This window comes from Balaenoptera physalus (assembly GCF_965194825.1).
Source record: "Balaenoptera physalus genome assembly, chromosome: 7".
In the NCBI taxonomy this organism is placed as follows: Eukaryota; Metazoa; Chordata; class Mammalia; order Artiodactyla; family Balaenopteridae; genus Balaenoptera; species Balaenoptera physalus.
Genome location: NC_138886.1, coordinates 81,110,379 through 81,130,616, shown reverse-complemented (window position 1 = coordinate 81,130,616; position 20,238 = coordinate 81,110,379). Strand labels below are relative to the sequence as shown.

The 20,238-nt window shown below is 43.1% G+C and overlaps 1 protein-coding gene across 1 annotated transcript in view; it reads left to right on the top strand.

Moving 5' to 3' along the window:
• Positions 1-18,498, top strand: part of DCAF12 (DDB1 and CUL4 associated factor 12) — a 39,662-nt gene extending 21,164 nt beyond the window's left edge. Inside the window, exons 3-9 of the mRNA XM_082467598.1 lie at positions 594-800; positions 1,876-1,936; positions 11,096-11,289; positions 12,277-12,342; positions 13,726-13,888; positions 15,695-15,873; positions 16,399-18,498. Coding sequence (XP_082323724.1) covers positions 594-800; positions 1,876-1,936; positions 11,096-11,289; positions 12,277-12,342; positions 13,726-13,888; positions 15,695-15,873; positions 16,399-16,557 — 1,029 coding nt within the window. The 3' untranslated portion in view covers positions 16,558-18,498. The remainder of the gene's footprint in view (positions 1-593; positions 801-1,875; positions 1,937-11,095; positions 11,290-12,276; positions 12,343-13,725; positions 13,889-15,694; positions 15,874-16,398) is intronic.
• The last annotated feature ends 1,740 nt before the right edge of the window (positions 18,499-20,238 follow it).

Below are 20,238 nucleotides of genomic sequence, written 5' to 3'. Positions count from 1 at the left end.
CCTGCGTGCCACAACTAGCGAGATCACACGCCTCAACGAGAGAGCCCACGTGCCACAAACTACAGAGCCCACGTGCTCTGGAGCCCGCTCACCACAACTAGAGAGAAACCCGAGCAGACTACGCTCCATAACGAAAAGATCTGGCATGCCTCAGCAAGGATCCTGTGTGCCGCAACTAACACCCAACGCAGCCAAAAAAAATGAGGAAAATAAAGAAATAAAATAAATAGTAAAAAAAAAAAAAAAAAAAAAAGTTATATAAAATATGCTTGAATTGGTAGAAAACCTTTCATCAGGTTCATTAGATCCATAATCCTCTTTGAAGCCATCTTTGAATCCCAGGCAGAATTTACTTCTTCCTCTTCTGTGTTTATGTAGCATATTATATCTATCTCTGTTATGTTTTCTTATTTACGTGTTTCATTTGACTAGTGTCGCCCTGACCATGCGTTTAATAATGCCCAGGGTCTAACATAGTAGACATTAATTAAATGTTTGATGGGTAACTGAGTGAATGAATGGATGTTTGTACCCAGCGTTAGCCACGCTGAAGAGAAACTGCGTTCAGCTTCTTTATCCCTTTTCTCTTGTAGCTGTTTGTAGTGGATGTCCAGACAAGCCAGATCACCAAGATCCCCATTCTGAAGGACCGGGAGCCTGGCGGTGTGACACAGCAGGGCTGTGGTATCCATGCTATCGAGCTGAATCCCTCTAGAACACTGTTAGCCACCGGAGGAGACAACCCCAACAGCCTTGCCATCTACCGGCTGCCTACACTAGATCCTGTGTGTGTGGGAGATGTAAGTCTCCCCAGTAATTGTAGTTAGAGGTAGCCTTGTTTTTTAACAGAGCCCAGTCCTCATCCCACAAGCCCCCCAGGAAGGGACAGTTTTCTGTTGACTTCTGCGGACTTGGGTTGGGGGTGCGTAATGGTGAGGTATGGGGATGGAGATTTGAGAGTTGGTATTCCACTCACCACAGGGAGTATCAGAGATGTTGACAGAGGGTGTGTTTGATAAAGAGGCGAGCAGTACACCTCAGAGGCCATCAGCGGTGGGTTGGTGTTTGAGTCCACATCACAGTGTTTACACATCTCCTACTGCCCATAGTCAGAAGCGTTTATTAAGTTATTCATTCAGCAACTATTTTTTGAGCCTTCTATGGCCGGTCACTGTTTCAGACACTGGGGACATAGCAGTGAATAAAACAGACAAAGCCCCTACCCTCTTGAAGCCTACAGTCAGGTGAAGGGAGGCATATAAACCAACAAAAATGTACCAGCAGTATGTCAGAGTGTGATGAGTGCCATGGAGAAGAGTAAAGGCAGGCTAAAGGGAGAGAGCATGGTGGAGAATGCTATTTCAGAGGATAGTTGGGAGGGCCTCTTTGATAAGAATGACATTTGAGCAGGGAGACTTAAAGGAAATGAGGGTGTAAGCCATACTGATGTCTGGAGGAAGAGAGTGCCAGACAGATGGAACAGCATAGAGGTCAGTTGTAGCTGTAGTCCCAGGAAGCAAGGGGAGAGTGCCAGGAGGTGTGTTGGAGGGATGAGAGGTGGGTAATTGTGCATAGGAGCCACAAGTAGAACATCCAGAGAGAGAATGCTAGAGCTGTGTGTCCACCGGCCATGTTTATTGTCCGCAAGAATGCCAGTTTCATTCCAGCTTTGAGGTTCTCAAGACAGAAGTTAAAAATTGTGGGATCATGCCATTTGGGTTGAAATCACCAGAGATCAGAATTGTAATTTTTACAAAGATATTTTCAGTCAGACTCGTAAGCTTTTCAGGGGTGTACATGGTAATCCTTATTTTACTGATTTCTTTTTTTCCTTTTTTTTTCTCTCTCTGTACCTGTCACTCCCTCCTCTTGAAGGATGGACACAAGGACTGGATCTTTTCCATTGCATGGATCAGTGACACTATGGCGGTATCTGGTAAAATTGCCCTTTTGTAGGGAGTTCCGGTGTGGCAGGGAGGGAGGGAAGCTAAAAGTTGAAGAAGGAGAGTAGTGTGATTGGAAATAGCCCAGTAAACAGACCATCAGGCAGGGGCCAGGAAACCTTGTTTCTAATACTCTTTCTCCTGACTTACCACGTGACCTTGGATAAGTCATTCCCCTTGTATATTCCTGATCTGGAAAGTGGAAGTACTAGCACACTTATTATTCATACTCTGCCTTGTTCCAAAGAGCCTGTGTATTGGCATGTTAGCCTCAACATTTTTGTGGGGCTTCACTGAGACAATAGTTGTGAAAGTGCTTTTGGAAAAGTTGGTGTGCTCTGCAAAGTATTAGGAGCAACTATCATTTTCTGTACAACTACATAGTGTTGATAAAGCTATATAGGATTGGGGGAATTTCTCTCCCAGTGGTAGAACAGTCAGAAAAAATACATGGAAATGAGTGTAGAGAAGATAACCTAGAGATACTCAGATGCTTTCTGAATACCCACAGCAGCCTAGAAAGTAAGCTCAGAGCGCCAACCAGTTTTGCTGGGTACCTATATGTAAAAATATAATCCCCCATTCCAGATTCCCAAATTTTAAAAAAAATTGTAAGAGTTGCTAAATTAAGTATTTCATGTGTGTTATCTCATAGAATCCTCAGAACAGTCCTAGAAGGTTTGCATTATTAGCCTCATTTCACAAATGAGAAAATGTAGATTCTGAGAAGTTATAATTTGCCAAAGGCTACACAGATGGTGAGAGGTGGACTCAGGATCTGAATCCAGCTCTGAGTTCAAAGCCCATGCTTAGAACTGCTACGAACAAAGCTAAGGGGACATAAATGTTTCTTCTTTGGATTCTTTGCAAGGCAATAGAAAGCAGCCAGGAGGGAAAATAAATCTAATGGACAAGCATAGTCACAGTTCAGAATTATTCAGTAGTGGTTCAGAAGCTTTTGGATTCCCTGTCGTTTGTGTCCCCAAGAAATGAGAGCTCCTTGAAGGCAAAGGCTGAATCATGTCACCTCTATAGGGACCATCTGTATGACAGTAACTTGCACTAAGTGTGGTTGTTAGGAGCCAGGACGTGGCTTTTTCTGGGAGCTTCCCTTCTCTTTTTTCATATAGGCTGTGAGTATTCTATGTTTTCAGGCTGATAGCTTCCAAGTCTACATTTTGTGAACAGTATAGCAGGTTTTAAGAATATTGTCTCTAAAACAGGAAGAGACTCACAGATATAGAATACAAAGCTGTGGTTACCAAAGGGGAGAGGGAGGGGGGAAGGACAAATTAGGAGTATGGGATTAACCAATATAAACTACTATATGTAAAATAGATTAGCAGCATGGATATACTGTATAGCAGGGGTCACCAACCCCCAGACTGCGGACTGCTACCGGTCCGTGGCCTGTTAGGAACTGGGCCACACAGCAGGAGGTGAGCTGTGGGTGAGCGAGCAGAGCTTCATCTGCCGTTCCCCATCGCTCCCCAATGCTCACATTACTGCCTGAACCATCTCCACTCCCCACCCCCCCACGCCCTGGTCCATGGCAAAATTGTCTTCCGTGAAACCGGTCCCTAGTCCCAGCAGTTGGGGACTGCTGCACAGGGAATTATACCCAGTATCTTGTAATAACCTATAATGGAATATAATCTGCAAAAATACTGAGTTACTTTGCTGTACACCTGAAACTAATATAATATTGTAAATCAGCTATATTTCAATTTAAAAAGGAAAAAGAATATTGGCTCTGAGTGAAAGACCTATATTCTGAAAATGTAAAACATTTATGAAGGAAATTGAAGATGATACAAAGGAATGGAAAGATATCCCATGTTCTTGGATTGGAGGAATTAATATTGTTAAAATGTCTGTATTTCCCTAAGCAATCTACAGATTTAATGCCATCCTTATCAAAATACACATGACTTTTTTCATAGAACTAGAACAAACAGTCCTAAAATTTATATGGAATCACAAAAGACCCCAAATTGCCAGAGCAATCTTGAGGAAAAAAAGAACAAAGCTAGAGATAGCATGCTCCCTGACTTCAGACTAAACTACAAAGCTTTGCTCATCAAAACAGCATGGTAAGACTTCCCTGGTGGCACAGTGGTTAAGAATCCATCTGCCAATGCAAGGGACATGGGTTCGAGCCCTGGTCTGGGAAGATCCCACATGCTGCGGAGCAACTAGGCCCATGCGCCACAACTGCTGAGCCTGCACTCTAGAGCCCGCGTGCCAAGAGCCCGTGCTTGGCAACAAGAGAAACCACCACAATAAGGTGCCCACGTACCGCAGCGAAGAGCAGCCTCTGGGACAGATCCATGGGACAGAACAGAGAGCCCAGAAGTAAACCCAAACACTTCTGGTCAATAAATCTATGACAAAGAATATACTATGGAGAAAAACCAGTCTCCAATGAAGAGCGGTGCTGGAAAAACTGGACAGCTACATGTAAAAGAGTGAAATTAGAACATTTTCTCACACCAATATGCAAAACTAACAAAATGGTTTAAAGACCTAAATGGAAGACTGGAAACCATAAAACTCCTAGAAGAAAACATAGGCAGAACACTCTTTGACGTAAATTGTAGCAATATTTTTCATTATCTCTCTTCTAAGGCAAAAGAAACAAGAGCAAAATTAAGCAAATGGGACCTAATTAAACTTAAAAGCTTTTGCACAGCAAAGGAAACCATCTACAGAACAGAAAGACAACCTATGGAATGGGAGAAAATGTTTGCAAATGATATGACCAATAAGTGTTATCCAAAATATATAAACAGCTTATACAACTCAATATAAAAAAATAACCCAATTAAAAATTGGGCAGAGGGCTTCCCTGGTGGCGCAGTGGTTGAGAATCTGCCTGCCAATGCAGGGGACACGGGTTCGAGCCCTGGTCTGGGAAGATCCCACATGCCGCGGAGCAACTGGGCCCGTGAGCCACAACTACTGAGCCTGAGCGTCTGGAGCCTCTGCTCCGCAACAAGAGAGGCCGCGATAGTGAGAGGCCCGCGCACTGCGATGAAGAGTGGCCCCCACTCGCCGCAACTGGAGAAAGCCCTCACACAGAAACGAAGACCCAACACAGCCAAAAATAAACATAATAAATAAATAATAAATAAAAAATTAAAAAAAAAAAAAAATTGGGCAGAAAACCTGGATAGACATTTTTCCAAAGAAGATATACAGTGGCCAACAGGCACATGAGGAAATGCTCAAAATTGCTAATCATCAGAGAAATGCAAATCAAAACCACAGTGAGATAATAATCACTTCACACCTGTCAGAATGGCTGTCATCAAAAAGTCTTCAAATGTTGGTGAGGATGTGGAGAAAAGGGAACCCTAGTACACTGCTGGTAGGAATGTAAATTGGTGTGGCCATTATGAAAAACAGTATAAACGTTCCTCAAAAAACTAAAAATAGGGACTTCCCTGGTGGTCCGGTAGTTAAGAATTTGCCTTCATTAAGAATCTGCCTTCCGATGCAGGGGACATGGGTTCAATCCCTGGTCAGGGAACTAAGATCCCACATGCCTCAGGGTGCTAAGCCCGCATGCCACAGCTACTGAGCCCTCACACTCTAGAGCCCGTGCACCAAACTAGAGAGCCTGCACGCCACAACTACTGAGCCCATGCGCCACAACTAGAGAGACGCCCGTGTGCCACAACGAAAGATCCTGCATGCCGCACCGAAGATCCCATGTGCTGCAACTAAGACCCAATGCAGCCAAATAAATAAATTTTTTTTTTAATTTAAAAAAATTGAAAAAAAACCCTAAAAATAGGACTACTATATGATCCAGCAATTCTACAGCTAGATATATATCTAAAGAAAATGAAAACCCTAATTCAAAAAAATACACGCACCCCAATATTCTTAGTAGCATCATATGTAATAGTCAAGATATGGAGCAACCTACGTGTCTTATCAACAGATGAATGGATAAAGAAGATGTGGTACATATATACAATGGAATATTACTTAGCCATTAAAAAGAATGAAATAATGCCATTTGCAGCAACATGGATGGACCTGGAGATTATCATCCTAAGTGAAGTAAGTCAGAGAAAGACAAATATCATATGATATTGCTTACATGTGGAATCTAAAAACAACAACAACAAAAGTTCATACAAATGAACTTACTTACAAAACAGAAACAGACTCACAAACTTAGAGAATAAACTTATGATTACCATGGGGGAAGCGGGGGAGGGATAGACTGGGGGTTTGGGATTGACATATACACACTGCTATGTTTAGAATAGATAACCAGGGAATTCCCTGGCGGTCCAGTTGTTAGGACTCTGCAGTTTCACTGCAGAGGGCACAGGTTCAATCCCTGGTCAGGGAACTAAGATCCCACAAGCCATGTGGCGTGGCCTAAAAAAAATAAAATAGAAAAATAAAATAGATAACCAACAAGGACCTACTGTATAGCACAGGGAACTCTGCTCAACATTCTGTAATAACCTAAATGAGAAAAGAATTTGAAAGAGAATAGATACATGTATATGTACAACTGAATCACTTTGCTGTACACCTGAAACTAACACACTATTGTTAGTCAACTATACTCCAATATAAAATAAAAATTTTTTAAAAAGATGTGGTATATATACACAATGGACTATTACTCAGCCATTAAAAAAGAATGAATTTCTGCCATTTGCAACAACGTGGATGGACCTAGAGGGTATTATGCTTAGTGAAATAAGTCAGAGAAAGACAAACACTTTGCTACTTATATATGGAATCAAAAAAAATAATAAAATGAATGTATATAACAAAACAGAAACAGATTCACAGATAAAGAGAACAAACTAGTGGTTATCAGGGGGGAGAGAAAGGGGGCAAGATAGAAGTATGGAATTAAGAGATACAAAGTACTGTGTATAAAATAAGCAACAGGGCCTCCCTGGTGGCGCAGTGGTTAAGCATCCACCTGCCAATGCAGGGGACACAGGTTCAAGCCCTGGTCCGGGAAGATCCCACATGCTGCAGAGCACCTAAGCCCGTGCGCCACAACTACTGAGCCTGCACTCTAGAACCTGTAAGCCACAACTACTGAAGCCTGTGCACCTAGAGCCTATGCTCTGCAACAAGAGAAGCCACCACAATGAGAAGCCTGCGCACTGCAACGAAGAGTAGCGCCCGCTTGCTGCAACTAGAGAAAGCCCGCGTGCAGCAATGAAGACCCAACGCAGCCAAAAATAAAATAAATAAAATAAATTTATAAAAAATAAAATAAGCAACAAGGATATATTGTACAGCATAGGGAAATATGGTCATTATTGTATAATAACCTTAAGTAGAGTATAATCTATAAAAATAATGCATCACTGTGCTGTACACCTGAAACTAATATTATATTGTAAGTGAACTATACTTTAATGAAAAACTAAAATCTAAATGTTCGTGATATTCTCATCTTCTACTGAGACTTTAACTATGTATGATATAGAATACACCTTATAAACTGTAGAATCACTATAAATCAACATACACAACAAAAATCCTTCCATCAATGTTCCTAATATATAATTTTGCCATCTAAATTGAGGAAATACAGCTTTGTAAAAGTACTAATCTTCAAATGCTCTGTTCTCCAAATTGTTAACATGTTGAAGGAAGCTGTGTTTCAGTTTCCTAATCATCAAAGTAAGTTAGTACACTTCCCTACCTTAGTGATGGAGTTGCCGTGTGACATACTGTTGACATATTACATGGTACACAACACCACATACAATTATGGAAGATAGAGAGTAAAAACACAGTATGCATTTTATTTATTTATTTTAAAAAAATCCTCCCAGCTCAACCTTCCCATTTGTTCAAAGGCAGAACAACCACAGTGAAAGAAGCCCAGGAAGTGTGAGCTACTGATCTGTGCTGTCTTTTTTTTTTTTTAATATTTATTGGCTGTGTCGGATCTTAGTTGAGGCACACAGGATCTTTCGTTGGCGCGCGGGCCTCTCAGCAGTTACAGCACATGGGCTGTCTAGTGGCGCGAGAGCTCTAGAGCGCCCGGCTTTAGTTGCCCTGAGGCATGTGGGATCTTAGTTCCCCGACCAGGGATCGAACCCACGTCCCCTGCATTGGAAGGCAGATTCTTAACCACTGGCTCACCAGGGAAGTCCCCAGTATACATTTTAAAACTAATATGTGCAGAGACAATTAACGAGGAGCCCAATTTGGAGGAGTGTTATACTATACAAAGATTGAGAAACTGCCTCAAAATTTTGCAGTAAGCAGCTCAGTTGGAAATAGTTCTAACGTTCAGCTGTGCAGGAGGGCAGGGAACAATGTTTCTCTTGGGGAGTTCCCTGGCGGTCCAGTGGTTAGGACTCCATGCTTCCACTGTAGGGGGCCTGGGTTCAATCCCTGGTCGGGGAACTAAGATCCCACAAGCTGCATGGTGCGGCCAAAAAAAAAAAAAAAATGTTTCTTTTGAATTTTCAGTTATGCTTTGTTCACATCCAAATCAGGAATTTCATACTCTGAGAGGTCACATCAGCAAGAAAGTCCAAATAGTTTTAAGTCAATGTAGATGTCTTGTTAAATTGGATATAAACAAGGTTTTATTATTTATAAAAAAGAATGTTTGATGTACCATTAACATTAGTTTTTGCTGCATTAAAAAAAAAAAAAGTATTGGCTCTGATAATAAAGATCTGAATTTGAATCCTGGTCTTACCACTTATTAGCACAGAGGGCAAGTTATTTAAGGCTTTTGAGACTTGGATTTCCTCATCTGTAACATGGATAATGATTATATATACTTCACAGGGTCATTGGGAATATCAGATGAGATAGTGCTTAGTGGCTGCCATATTGAAAATGCTCAATACTTGTTAACCAGTGTTAATGTTCAGACTTGATGATGAGCATCAACCCCTGAACATTCCCCTCACATTCAGTGTATTCAAACTCATCATCTCCCTTCCAGGACCTCACCTCCCCCTGCCATTGACATATATTGGTAAATTCTCCTACCTTCCACCTAGGTGCACAGCCAGAGAACTAAGACTCTTCAGTCTCCTTAGATTACCAAGCCATGTTGATTCTGTTTTCTAAAACATCTCTTATATCCATCAATTTCTTCTCTATCTTGTCTACGTGAGTGCTCATCATCTATCTTTTGAATTACCCCAATGTCCTTCCATATTTTCTCTCTGCCTCTAGTCTTGTCTCCTCCAATCTGATCTTCATGTTGCTGCCAGATTAGTTCTTAAAACAATTTTTTCTTTACTGTAAAAGTAATATATGTTTATTGTAAGAATTTTTTTAATTCAAATAAACAAAAAAGGAAAGAATTACCTACACAATTTGTGCCCAGAGATAGTCACTGTTAACAATTTGAAATCGATCTTGCTAGTCTTTTTTCAGTACATATTTCAGTTGTTAAAATGGGATTACCAGTAGGTTAAAATGGGATCATACAGAGGGATGGATATATGTATAGATATATGATATGCCAAGTATAAGAAAATGTTGATGGTAGACTATAGGTGTAAGTATACAATTCATTGTAAAATTCTTTCAACATTTCAATATGTTTGAAATTTTTCATAATAAAACTTGTATAGTTTTATTTTTTATATTTGCATTATAAACCGTATGTAGTTCTCTAGATGTGCCCTTCTCTCTCTGCCCTTTTCTAGATTTCACACATGATGAGCCCTCTGCTTTGAACCTTTGTCCACAAACCTTATGATACAAACAAGTTGGATGATATTTCTCCCATGTTAGACAATTTTTACTGTGAAGTATTCAGGAGATTTGCAATGTGAGAAGGGCACCTTCTGGTCTCAAAGGAGTGTTGGCAGATAATGCTACTGGAAAGGAATTTGAAAACATTTTTGTTATTGGTTCTTTTATTTTATTTTTTTATTTATTTTTGGCTGAGTTGGGTCTTTGTTGCTGGGCGTGGGCTTTCTCTAGTTGTGGCGAAGTGGGGGCTTCTCATTGTGGTGGCTTCTCTTGTTGTGGAGCACAGGCTCTAGGCTCACGGGCTCTAGAGCACAGGCTCAGTAGATCTGGCGCACGGGCTTAGTTACTCCGCGGCATGTGGGATCTTCCCAGACCAGGGCTGAAACCCATGTCCTCTGCATTGGCAGGGGGATTCTTAACCGCTGCACCGCCAGGGAAACCCTTTTTATTGGTTCTTGATATACTGTTTTATGACTATACCACAGACTTGTTTTTAAGTACTTCATTATGTTCCCTAAGGAAAACTATTTATGTTTTTAAGCATTCATCTTAATGTAGAACAGTCATTCTTAAGGCATTTTTAAAAAATTTATTTTATTTATTTTTGGCTGTGTTGGGTCTTCGTTGCGGTGTGCGGGCTTCTCACTGCGGTGCCTTCGCTTGTTGAGGAGCACGGGCTGTAGGCGCACGGGCTTCAGTAGTTGCAGTACGTGGGCTCCATAGTTGTGGCTCGCAGGCTCTAGAGTGCAGGCTCAGTAGTTGTGGCGCACGGGCTTAGTTGCTCCGCGGCATGTGGGATCTTCCTGGACCAGGGCTCGAACCCGTGTCCCCTGCTTTGACAGGCAGATTCTTAACCACTGTGCCACCAGGGAAGCCCAGAACAGTCATTCTTAATTCAGGGATTATGGTTCCTTCAAGAGGCCCATGAAGCTCCCTGAAATTGAGTGTGCAAGGTAGGTTTTTTTGTGTATTTTTCTAGAGAAAGGGGTCTTTAACATTCCTAAGTCTGTCAGAGGGATACATGACTCAGAAAATATTAAGCACCACTGATCTAGAGTGGAAGTTCCCAAACCCTATTGCCTAGTAGAAATCACCTGTGCACGCGTGCCCAAGTGACCTAAGCATTTGTCTTGGAAAATTACTGAGCTTTATCAAATGTATTATGCTCTCTTTTCAAAAGTCCCACCAACTACATTATACTTAAAGGTTATATTTTAACTCCTACACCTCAGTTGAATCATCCTCTTAGTGTGGCTATTAAAATACATACCGCTTTCTGTTTCGGTGTGGGCCACCTGGCCAAGCTTCAGCACATGTGAGCATGGTGCACAAAGAGCTAGACTAAGAAATCCCATTTGGCTTCTGTGGGACTGTCTCATGGAGAGTTGGATATGTTTGACATCTGTGGTTTCCTTGCCCTACAGGCTCACGCGATGGTTCTATGGGACTCTGGGAGGTGACAGATGATGTGTTGACCAAAAGTGACGCAAGGCACAATGTGTCACGGGTCCCTGTGTATGCTCACATCACTCACAAGGCCTTAAAGGACATCCCCAAGGAGGACACAAACCCTGACAACTGCAAGGTCCGAGCTCTGGCCTTCAACAACAAGAACAAGGTATGAGCTTGCCAGAGGTTCCCTGACGCCTGTTCCTCTTGCTTCAGCTTCTTGGCTTATGTCTTGGGAGGTGCACTCTCCTTCTCCTTCTCCTTCCCCAAGTCAGAGCTTACTACATAACTCAGTTCTGAGCCCACAGAGCATCTCTTGAAGGCTGAGGGATGCTTAGTTATAATCTCTCTCTTGAGAAAGATTATAACTGAAATTATGAAAGCCACCCCTTGCACTGAGTATTCTCTGGATGGTTCATATCTATTAGCCTCTCAGAGTTTCCCCAGGGCCACTCTGATTTGACTGTCTCTCATTTGCACACGATCTTGTCGGTGCTCTATTTTGGGTGTGATTTTCCTACATGCAGTCACTTTCTTCTCTCTTGTATTCAGTTTCTTTTCATTCTTTACTGCCTCTTCTCAACACTGCCATCAAGTCTTAACTTAATCATTTGAGTCAGATCTGAAACTGCTGGGCTATTAAGTAGAGTGTTAGTATGGAGACCCAGAGCCAGAAGAGAAGAAAGGCTCTTTTCCCAAAATTTGAATCAGGCCACAATGTGAGGGCTAGTTCCCTTAGCCGCCTCCTATCTCTCATCCGTATTTATGGCTTAGGGGTAGACTTATCTCTCCCAGCTTAGACCCTCTGCTTACAGAAACTCTCACACTGAGACTTACAAAACTGTCTTTCATGTGCATGCTCTGCTCTAACTATCAAACAGGGTGTCATGTGTATGCTTGTATAGTATGGGCTTTTTTAACCATGGTTGTCTATGTTCAAAGCAGGACTTGCTTCTTGGGTTCTCTCAAGAAGCAGCCTTGCTTTAATATGCTGTACAGCTGCATTTTGTAGGGTAAGATGATGGGCTGATAATCCCCTGGCACCATCATAGGATAGGAGTGAGTAATGGGAGGACCCCAACCTTCAGGGTCTTCCGCTGCTTACTGTTATATATTAGTTGCTGTGAGTATAACCTGTTTTTCATTGCTCTTGCAGGAATTGGGAGCAGTATCTCTGGATGGCTACTTTCATCTCTGGAAGGCTGAAAATACACTGTCTAAGGTGTGGTGAACATGACTTAGTAGTTTCACCTTATAGTTAAAATACTTTAATCCTCCCTGAACTTTTTCATTCTTGTCTAAAGCACGAATTCTCCAAGGGTCTGGGCATGTGATTGCACAGTGCGTGAAATTCTGAGTCTGGCCTGCCCCTCTTAAAGATCTTTTAAAGAAGTCAGAGGGAACCCAGCAGAAACTATGTTATCAGTTGATTGGAGTAACACGTACAGGATAATCTACGCATTTCCATTACCCAACAATAAGAGATCTATCTATTTCCTGTGAAATAATTAATTTAGAACAACTTACAGCAATTTTATGACAGGGATACTGGCAAACTGAGTAAATTTTTATGCTCTTCAGAGAAGGTGAAAATGACTGATTAAACTAATGTCCAGAACTGGGGGGGAAAAAAAAAAAGTCAGAGGGGGTGATTCTTTCACATTGCAAAGACTTGCTGAGAGACTCCTTTAACTAGCAATCTTCCAATCCACAATGCATTTAAGTATTTGCTTATGGATTACTGACTATTTGCAATATTGTGAGGGCAGGAAAAACCTAAATGTTAGGAACCATTGGCAACCGAAGATCAATTAAACTAAGATTAATCATCTCTAAAATAATCACGTAACATATGGATTTAATTTACAATATTTGCAAGCACCTTTCGCCTAAAGTTAAACCTACCCGTGGATCGTTTGTCCTCTTCTTGTCCCAGAGGCCTTTGCTGCTTATAACTTCTATGATAGACTCTTTTTCAAGAGGAAGCAGAGCTCCAGGAATTATTAATTTCCTTCATGTCACAGCAGCCTTTGAGCACCTTGCTTGGTGCCTTACGTGCAGTAGCCACTGAGGATTGGCTAAATGACAAGGATCCAGGGTTAAGGCTGATTGGGGTTACCTGGGGTTGAGCAGTCCCACGAGTGTGCTTTCTATAGTGTACAACTCCCATACAGTTGGGGAGTTAGGCTGAGGGTAGCCAGAAATCAGCCCCTTTACCTGAAGATCAGTGAGAAGGGTAGTGGCTCTTCCCGGCAGAGAACAGAGTGGGACCTTGGCTTTAGTGCCCTGGGGTTATCCCTGGAAACAGCCTGTGGCTTTTGGCCTTTCTCTCTGCTTCTGATTATTTAATTCAAGCTTGACCTTTTTCCCTAACTGGCCCCTCTTCAGTACCTAGATCTTGTTTATTATCATCATTCTTTCTTTCTCTTACATACGTAGGGGTGGAACAGGATGTTATTTCCTTAATTGGGACATGTCTTTTTGTCTGTGACTTTGTTTGTCTGGTATATGAGGAAAGCCCACAGAGGTGGGCATCTAAGAACAATGCCCTGCCCTGTGCTTTCCGGTAATGCCATAGGTGCATCTCTTCTCTCTCTGTTTTCAGCTCCTCTCCACCAAATTGCCGTATTGCCGTGAGAATGTGTGCCTGGCCTATGGTAGTGAGTGGTCCGTGTATGCAGTGGGCTCCCAAGCTCATGTCTCCTTCTTGGATCCACGGCAGCCATCATACAATGTCAAGTCTGTCTGCTCCAGGGAGCGAGGCAGTGGTAAGAGGCCCCCGTGTGCCCCTCAGGCTTACAGCTGCGTTGTGAATGGGTTTTGACCTTCAGTTTCAATATTGGTTTCCAAACAAATATAGTGATCTTTATGGAACCTGGTGGAGGTGTTTGGTGACACAGAGGGGAGATTGAATACCTGCATACGGCAGCAAAGCTTCAAACACCGCACACAAATGTGTGGCCACAGAAGCCTTTGATGGAAACCAATAGTCAGCGTATTGGTGGTTTCCTTTTTCTTCCACAGAGCCCTACTCCTTGTGGTAGTTTTTTGCTGGGACCCTACCTGAACTATAAAATTGTTTTATGCTAAGGGATGATGTGGTGGGGTGAGGAGGATTTTACAGAGGGGCATGTGGAAACTTTTGGGGGTGATAAATATGTTATTTTGATTGTGGTGGTGGTGTCATGGATATATACATATGTTAAAACTTCAAATTGTATACCTTGAGTATGTGCAGTGTATTCTATGTCAATTATACCTCAATAAAGCTGAAGAAAATATTCAGTTTAGTTCTTACCCACTGGGTGAATTAGGCTTCAGGCCCCCCCGCCTCCCAATCTTTAATAGCATATTCTCTCTGAGGGCACCCTCATTCTTCATTGAGGAATAAAAAGAGAGACTTACGTTTGTACTGTACTTTAAGATTTCAGAATACCTTTGTCTGACATCTCATTTCATCTTACCAAGAACCCTGTGGGAAGCAGTTTACACCCCATTTTATAAATGAGGAGACTGAGACCCAGACTGGTTAAATAACTTGCCAAACACCACACAGGTTGGTGGGGGAACAGCCAGGGACCAGAATCCAGATTGTCCAACTAACAGAGTGTGTTTTCTTCTTCATCTGACATTGTCCCCCTTCTCATGCAAAAATGTGGCCACTTTATCCTGAGAATCCTAAAAGGCACAGTATCTTCTCTCTTTCAAGTAGTATTTATTTTCGTGTAGATGCTGCAGTTTTGGCCATTGTTTTAGATCTGTTTTCAGTTATTCTTGAAATACATTTCAGAACAGAGAGAATAATGTGTGTAAGGAAAGTAGTAAGGGAAAGAATAAATAGTCTTGGCCGGAATGATGTCTGCAATGAAGTTTTAAGAGATTTTGGTTACTGTTACAGGAGTAGCTTTCAAACCTAATAAGGAAATATTGATTTCACAAATATTAGCGAGCACCTCTTTTGTACTTAGAGACATCTTCACATCCCATGCACTTATCTGATCCACAGATGCAGCAGATGTATTTTCCCTGTGACCCAAAGTGATTAGGTGACTTGTCTTAAATTCACAGGTGAGAGACAGTGCTCCTTTGAGTGCTTCAGTTCTAGGCCATTTGCCACTCTCATAACACACTTAATACCAGATAAAGACCTTTTGCAGTGCCACGGTAGTGGTTTTAGGTCAAATACAAGAAAGTCCTTGTTAATGTAATGATTTGTAAATATGCAGATTACCCTCAGTTTCAGTACGGGTTGGAAACATATAATGGAGAAGAAGTTAGAGTTATGAAAGGTGACTTCAGAGTGAGTCGAGGGGAGGCAAGCAAGTTCAGGGCGTACTTACGGCCTTGGGCCCAAAGCATCTTGGGCATCATCAGGCATTTGGTATTTCTGAGGCTTATGGGAAGGTTCCTGTTAGTGTGTGGATGGGCAGTGTGGCATCAAGGTTCTCTGGCTTGTGCGTGAGCTAAGTCTGCCTTGGGAAAGGCGCTGTGGTATTTAGGGGTGCCATGTGAACTCAGTGTCAGAGAAGTTCAGGCTAGCAGACCTGATTGCCCTTTACTTTTCTCTCTCTCAGGTATCCGGTCAGTGAGCTTCTATGAGCACATCATCACTGTGGGCACAGGGCAGGGCTCCCTGCTGTTCTATGACATCCGAGCTCAGAGGTTCCTGGAAGAGAGGCGCTCAGCTTGTTATGGGTCCAAGCCCAGACTAGCAGGGGAGAATCTGAAACTAACGACTGGCAGAGGCTGGCTGGTGAGTAAGCCCGTGCCTCACATGGTTACTGGACAGTGACAGAAAAGTTGTATTCACTCTACCCACCCGCTCCCACCCCCACTGACACACCTCCTACCACATAGTTTTTCACTAGTAAGAGACACTCCTTGGAGCAGAGAAAGACACTTTCCCTTGGTTTTGTTTCTGTGTCTGCATGTCTGTGGGAAAACAGGCCCAGTAAGACACACCGGTTGGCCCAGGGTAACCCCCAGGTGAAAATAGAGCTGGAAGGAGAGGAACCTCCCACTGAGGCTGCCAGTGAATTATTAAAGCATTTGGTTCCAGCAGTCCTGAGAAGACCTTAGGTTTGCGTAGCAATTCTTCAGCCTGCTTGGCTCCTCCCTAATGTTCATTTGGAAAAATGGGGCTCCAACTCCCGTGAGCACCAGTCTCCTGTATAGATACAGGACCCTCTCCTCTTAAGGAGCCTAGAAAGCATTCTTGTCCCTTCTTTCCCTTTTCTGCCCCACGGCGAGTGCTCACAGAGTCTCTTATTTCCCACAGAATCATGACGAAACCTGGAGGAGTTACTTTTCGGACACTGATTCCTTCCCCAACGCTGTCTACACGCACTGCTACGACTCGTCCGGAACGAAGCTCTTCGTGGCAGGAGGACCCCTCCCTTCAGGGCTCCATGGAAACTACGCTGGGCTCTGGAGTTAACGGCAACTAAGTCTCTCCCAGAATGCACAGAAATTCACTAACTTCCATCCTCAGTTTCCATTTCTTCTTTTGATTTTTTTCCAGTTGTGTGAGTCCCTCATATTTTAGTGGGAACACCAGAGTTTGCCTATGGTTTAGGCACTTGGCAGGAAGAACCTCTGTACAGAAATCTAAAGGGTTTTCTTTTTTTTTTTTTTTCCTTTTTTCCCTTTTGGTAAGCAGAATTTTACTTTACTATCTTTTTTCTTTCTGGCTTCTCAACCAGACATTGTTGTTAATTCCTGTTTATATTTTTTCTTTAAGCGACACACAGTCTCCCCTCTCTGGCTTCTTTAGGTTGACATAGTCATTCTCACCCTTACTTCACTCTTGAGAGGTAGGGCTCCTTTATAATTATATGGTTGCTGTCAGACTTTCTGTGAAAGTTTGGGGGCTCTATGTGTGTGTGTGTGTGTGTGAGAACTTGTGTGCCTGCAAGTACCGTTTGTCACTGAAATTATCTGGAGTGAGGATTACTGTAATTAGAATATTTATAAAAGAAACAACTATATTCACAGAGTCCAGCTTTGGGACTAGTTTTTATCTTGTTTTGTAAAGTCTAACAACACTGATTATAGGAAGTAAAAATAGAAAGGAAAACAAATCACCGGTAGGAAACCCTTTGAGTTAGATTGAAAGCTTCCCGGGGACTCATGCCAGGACTCCAAAGTAATCCATCTCCCACCTGCCTTCCCATCTGTGTGTCCCCCAGGTGAGAACATTTCTGTGTATGTGTCACTTCCACTTCAGTTTCCCATCTGGTTAAATCAATGGCCACTCCCCCAAAACATCAGGGTCTCCATCCAAGGTGCAGCTCTGGAGGCTACAGAAGCCTTGGTAGGACTTGGTAAAAAGAATCTCCATCCAAACCTCCCTCTCCCTCCTCTCAAATAAGACGTGATCTGGTTTCTCAGGGGCCTGGAGCTGGGGGCCTCAAGTCTGCTAAAATTCACATACTCGGTCCCCTTGGCTTTGGGGAGAAACTTCTTTGCCTTTCTTCTAATCTCCCCAGTGGGTTTTGCTTTTGTCTTCTAAATTCAGTTCAGTTCTGGAGGGTGGGGATGAACAGGGGATTTATCTGTGTGTAGTGAGTGCTTCCTGTGTGTAATGTTTGTTTTTCTTAATACAGTGGAGCCACTCTGTTGTCTCAGCCCTGGGATGGTGATGGGGTGGCCTACAGCCAACAGTGGTGTGCATGTAAAAGCATCTATGTGATTAGTAATTTGTTCCTCACTTGAACTGTCTGTTTAGTCTGAGGTTTTTAAACTTGCAGGCAACTGACCGTGATGTCCAGTTACTCCTTGCTTTTTATGCATCATGTTGCAGATAATAGCTGTTCCCACCCACAAACTCCTCCACCATTCTAAACACATACTCTGCTTCTGTCAGCAGCCCATTCTGGGGAAAGGAAGTCATATTCCTGCACTCTAATTTCTAAGTTGCTTTCCCAGTTATCCCCCTCTGCTCTGGGAGTAAGTGGGGAGATTGAAAAAAAAAAAGAGTGTCTTCTCCTTGGTGATGGGGGCTGGTGGGGAGGGGAGACAGCAGGTCCACCCTATCTTGCTGTGGTACAAGGCATACACCACAGGTTCTAGAATTCTTATCTTCTAACCTAGAGAAATAGGTGCTATAAAACAGGGAATTAAGCAAAATGCTGGATGCTACAGATCTTTTAATTGTCTTAATTTTTTTCTATTATTAAACTACAAGCTGTAGATTTCTTAGTTCTCACAGAACTCATTTTAAACCTACTTGTATAAAAAATCTTAAGTAGGATGTTTTGTACTGTTGCCAGACCCTCTTCTGTGATGGGTAATGCGTTTGATTGTTTGAGATTTTGTTTTTAAAAATGTGGCACTTGACTTTTTGCCAAGTAAAAAAAATAAATAAATATTATTCCAATGCAAAGTTTGAGTTTATATAGCCAAGAGACAGCAGGAAAAAGGCCCCAAATGACTGGTTGGAAGTGGGGTGCAGCTTGGGGTGCTTGGATTGCTTGGAGCAGAAGAACACAGGAGTTCCCTCAAGGGTAAAGGCAGGTCAAGGGCAAACACACAAACACTAAGACCTACTTGCTCCTTGCCCCCAGCCCTGGCCCAAGATCAGTTGCTCTGGAGTCCAGTTGGGAGTGGGTATGCCCGGGGGAAGTAGTGTGGTACTTGGAGAGAAAACCAGACTGACGATGAGGGGGCGTGCTGGTCTTTTTGCTCTGAGTGACTGTGGATGTGAGCAACGTGACCAGCTCCTCTTACGTAAAACAGGGTTGGTGACAGGCCCCGTCTGCTTCAGTGGAGGGGCCCTGAGAATGACTGTGAAAGTGCCCTGGGAACAGTATCAGTTTTTTGAAGTTGGAACCATAGATTCTAGCTTTAAGAGGAGGATGCAGTGTCCATAGTGAGTGATGCTCTTCCCGGAAGCTGTTTGGGGCTGTAGCTGAGAGAAAGGCAGACTGCTGAACCCCACCACTCTCCTCAGTCATCTCTGGGAGACCCATCAGGGCTGGGCCACAGAGCCAGGCAAGCTGAATACAGCTGCCCTTAGAGACTGATTCAGAACATGACTCATACAGGCACCTACCTATATGATCAAAGGCTGCAAAACAGGAAGGGGGAGGTGAATGAGTTGAAGCAAGTGAAAGGGCTTCCTAGAGGAGAAGAGTTACATTTGGAAAAGGACTGGAATTGGCCTTTCCCAAAATGAGATTTTCAGACTCCCCAATCCATGGAACAGTAATTGGTGTTTGCAAAATGCTCCATGGTCAAATTATTTTTGGGAAATGCAGATTAAAACAGACATGCTTCTCACAACCTGAGGTTTGGGGTTACCACGGGACTCATGTGCATGAAACATGCTCAGAGAAAGGTGACACGGGATGTGGGGAGGACCTGGCCTGGACCTCTGGCCTCTGTGGAATCTTGGCCCTGCTCTCACTTTCCAACCAGACTTTGCAGCAAAGTGTGTATCACAGAAGGGCTTTGTGGACTTTATGTGGCCCCTCCCTTTCCTGCCAGCAGTCCTTACTCCCAGGCCATGAAAGAACTTCCTTGTTCTCAGGCGCATGCCTCATTCCAAATGGGCTGCTGGTTCCTCCCATCATCCTTTGGGTCCTTTTGCAGAAGTCTTTGGACCTCATTTATGCGCCAGGTTCCCTCATGCCTGCCACTTCCGAAGTTGATTAGTATTAATCTGGTCCATTAAATTAATTAACTGGGGCTTCCCTGGTCGTGCAGTGGTTAGGAATCCGCCTGCGAATGCAGGGGACACAGGTTCGAGCCCTGGTCTGGGAAGATCCCACATGCCGTGGGGCAACTAAGCCCGTGTGCCACAACTACTGAGCCTGCGCTCTAGAGCTCGAGAGCCACAGCTACTGAAGCCCGCGCACCTAGAGCCCGTGCTCCACAGCAAGAGAAGCTACCGCAACAAGAAGCCCGTGCACCACAAGGAAGAGTAGCCCCCGCTCGCCGCAACTAGAGAAAGCCCACATGCAGCAACAAAGACCCAATGCAGTCAAAAATAATAAATTTATTTTTTTAATTAATTAACTATTAATTTTCTATTAAATTTATTAGTGTTCCTAATAAAGCTAAAGATTGCCAGTCCAGGGCTCTCTGATCCTATACATTTCCTAGAGCAGGTACCCAG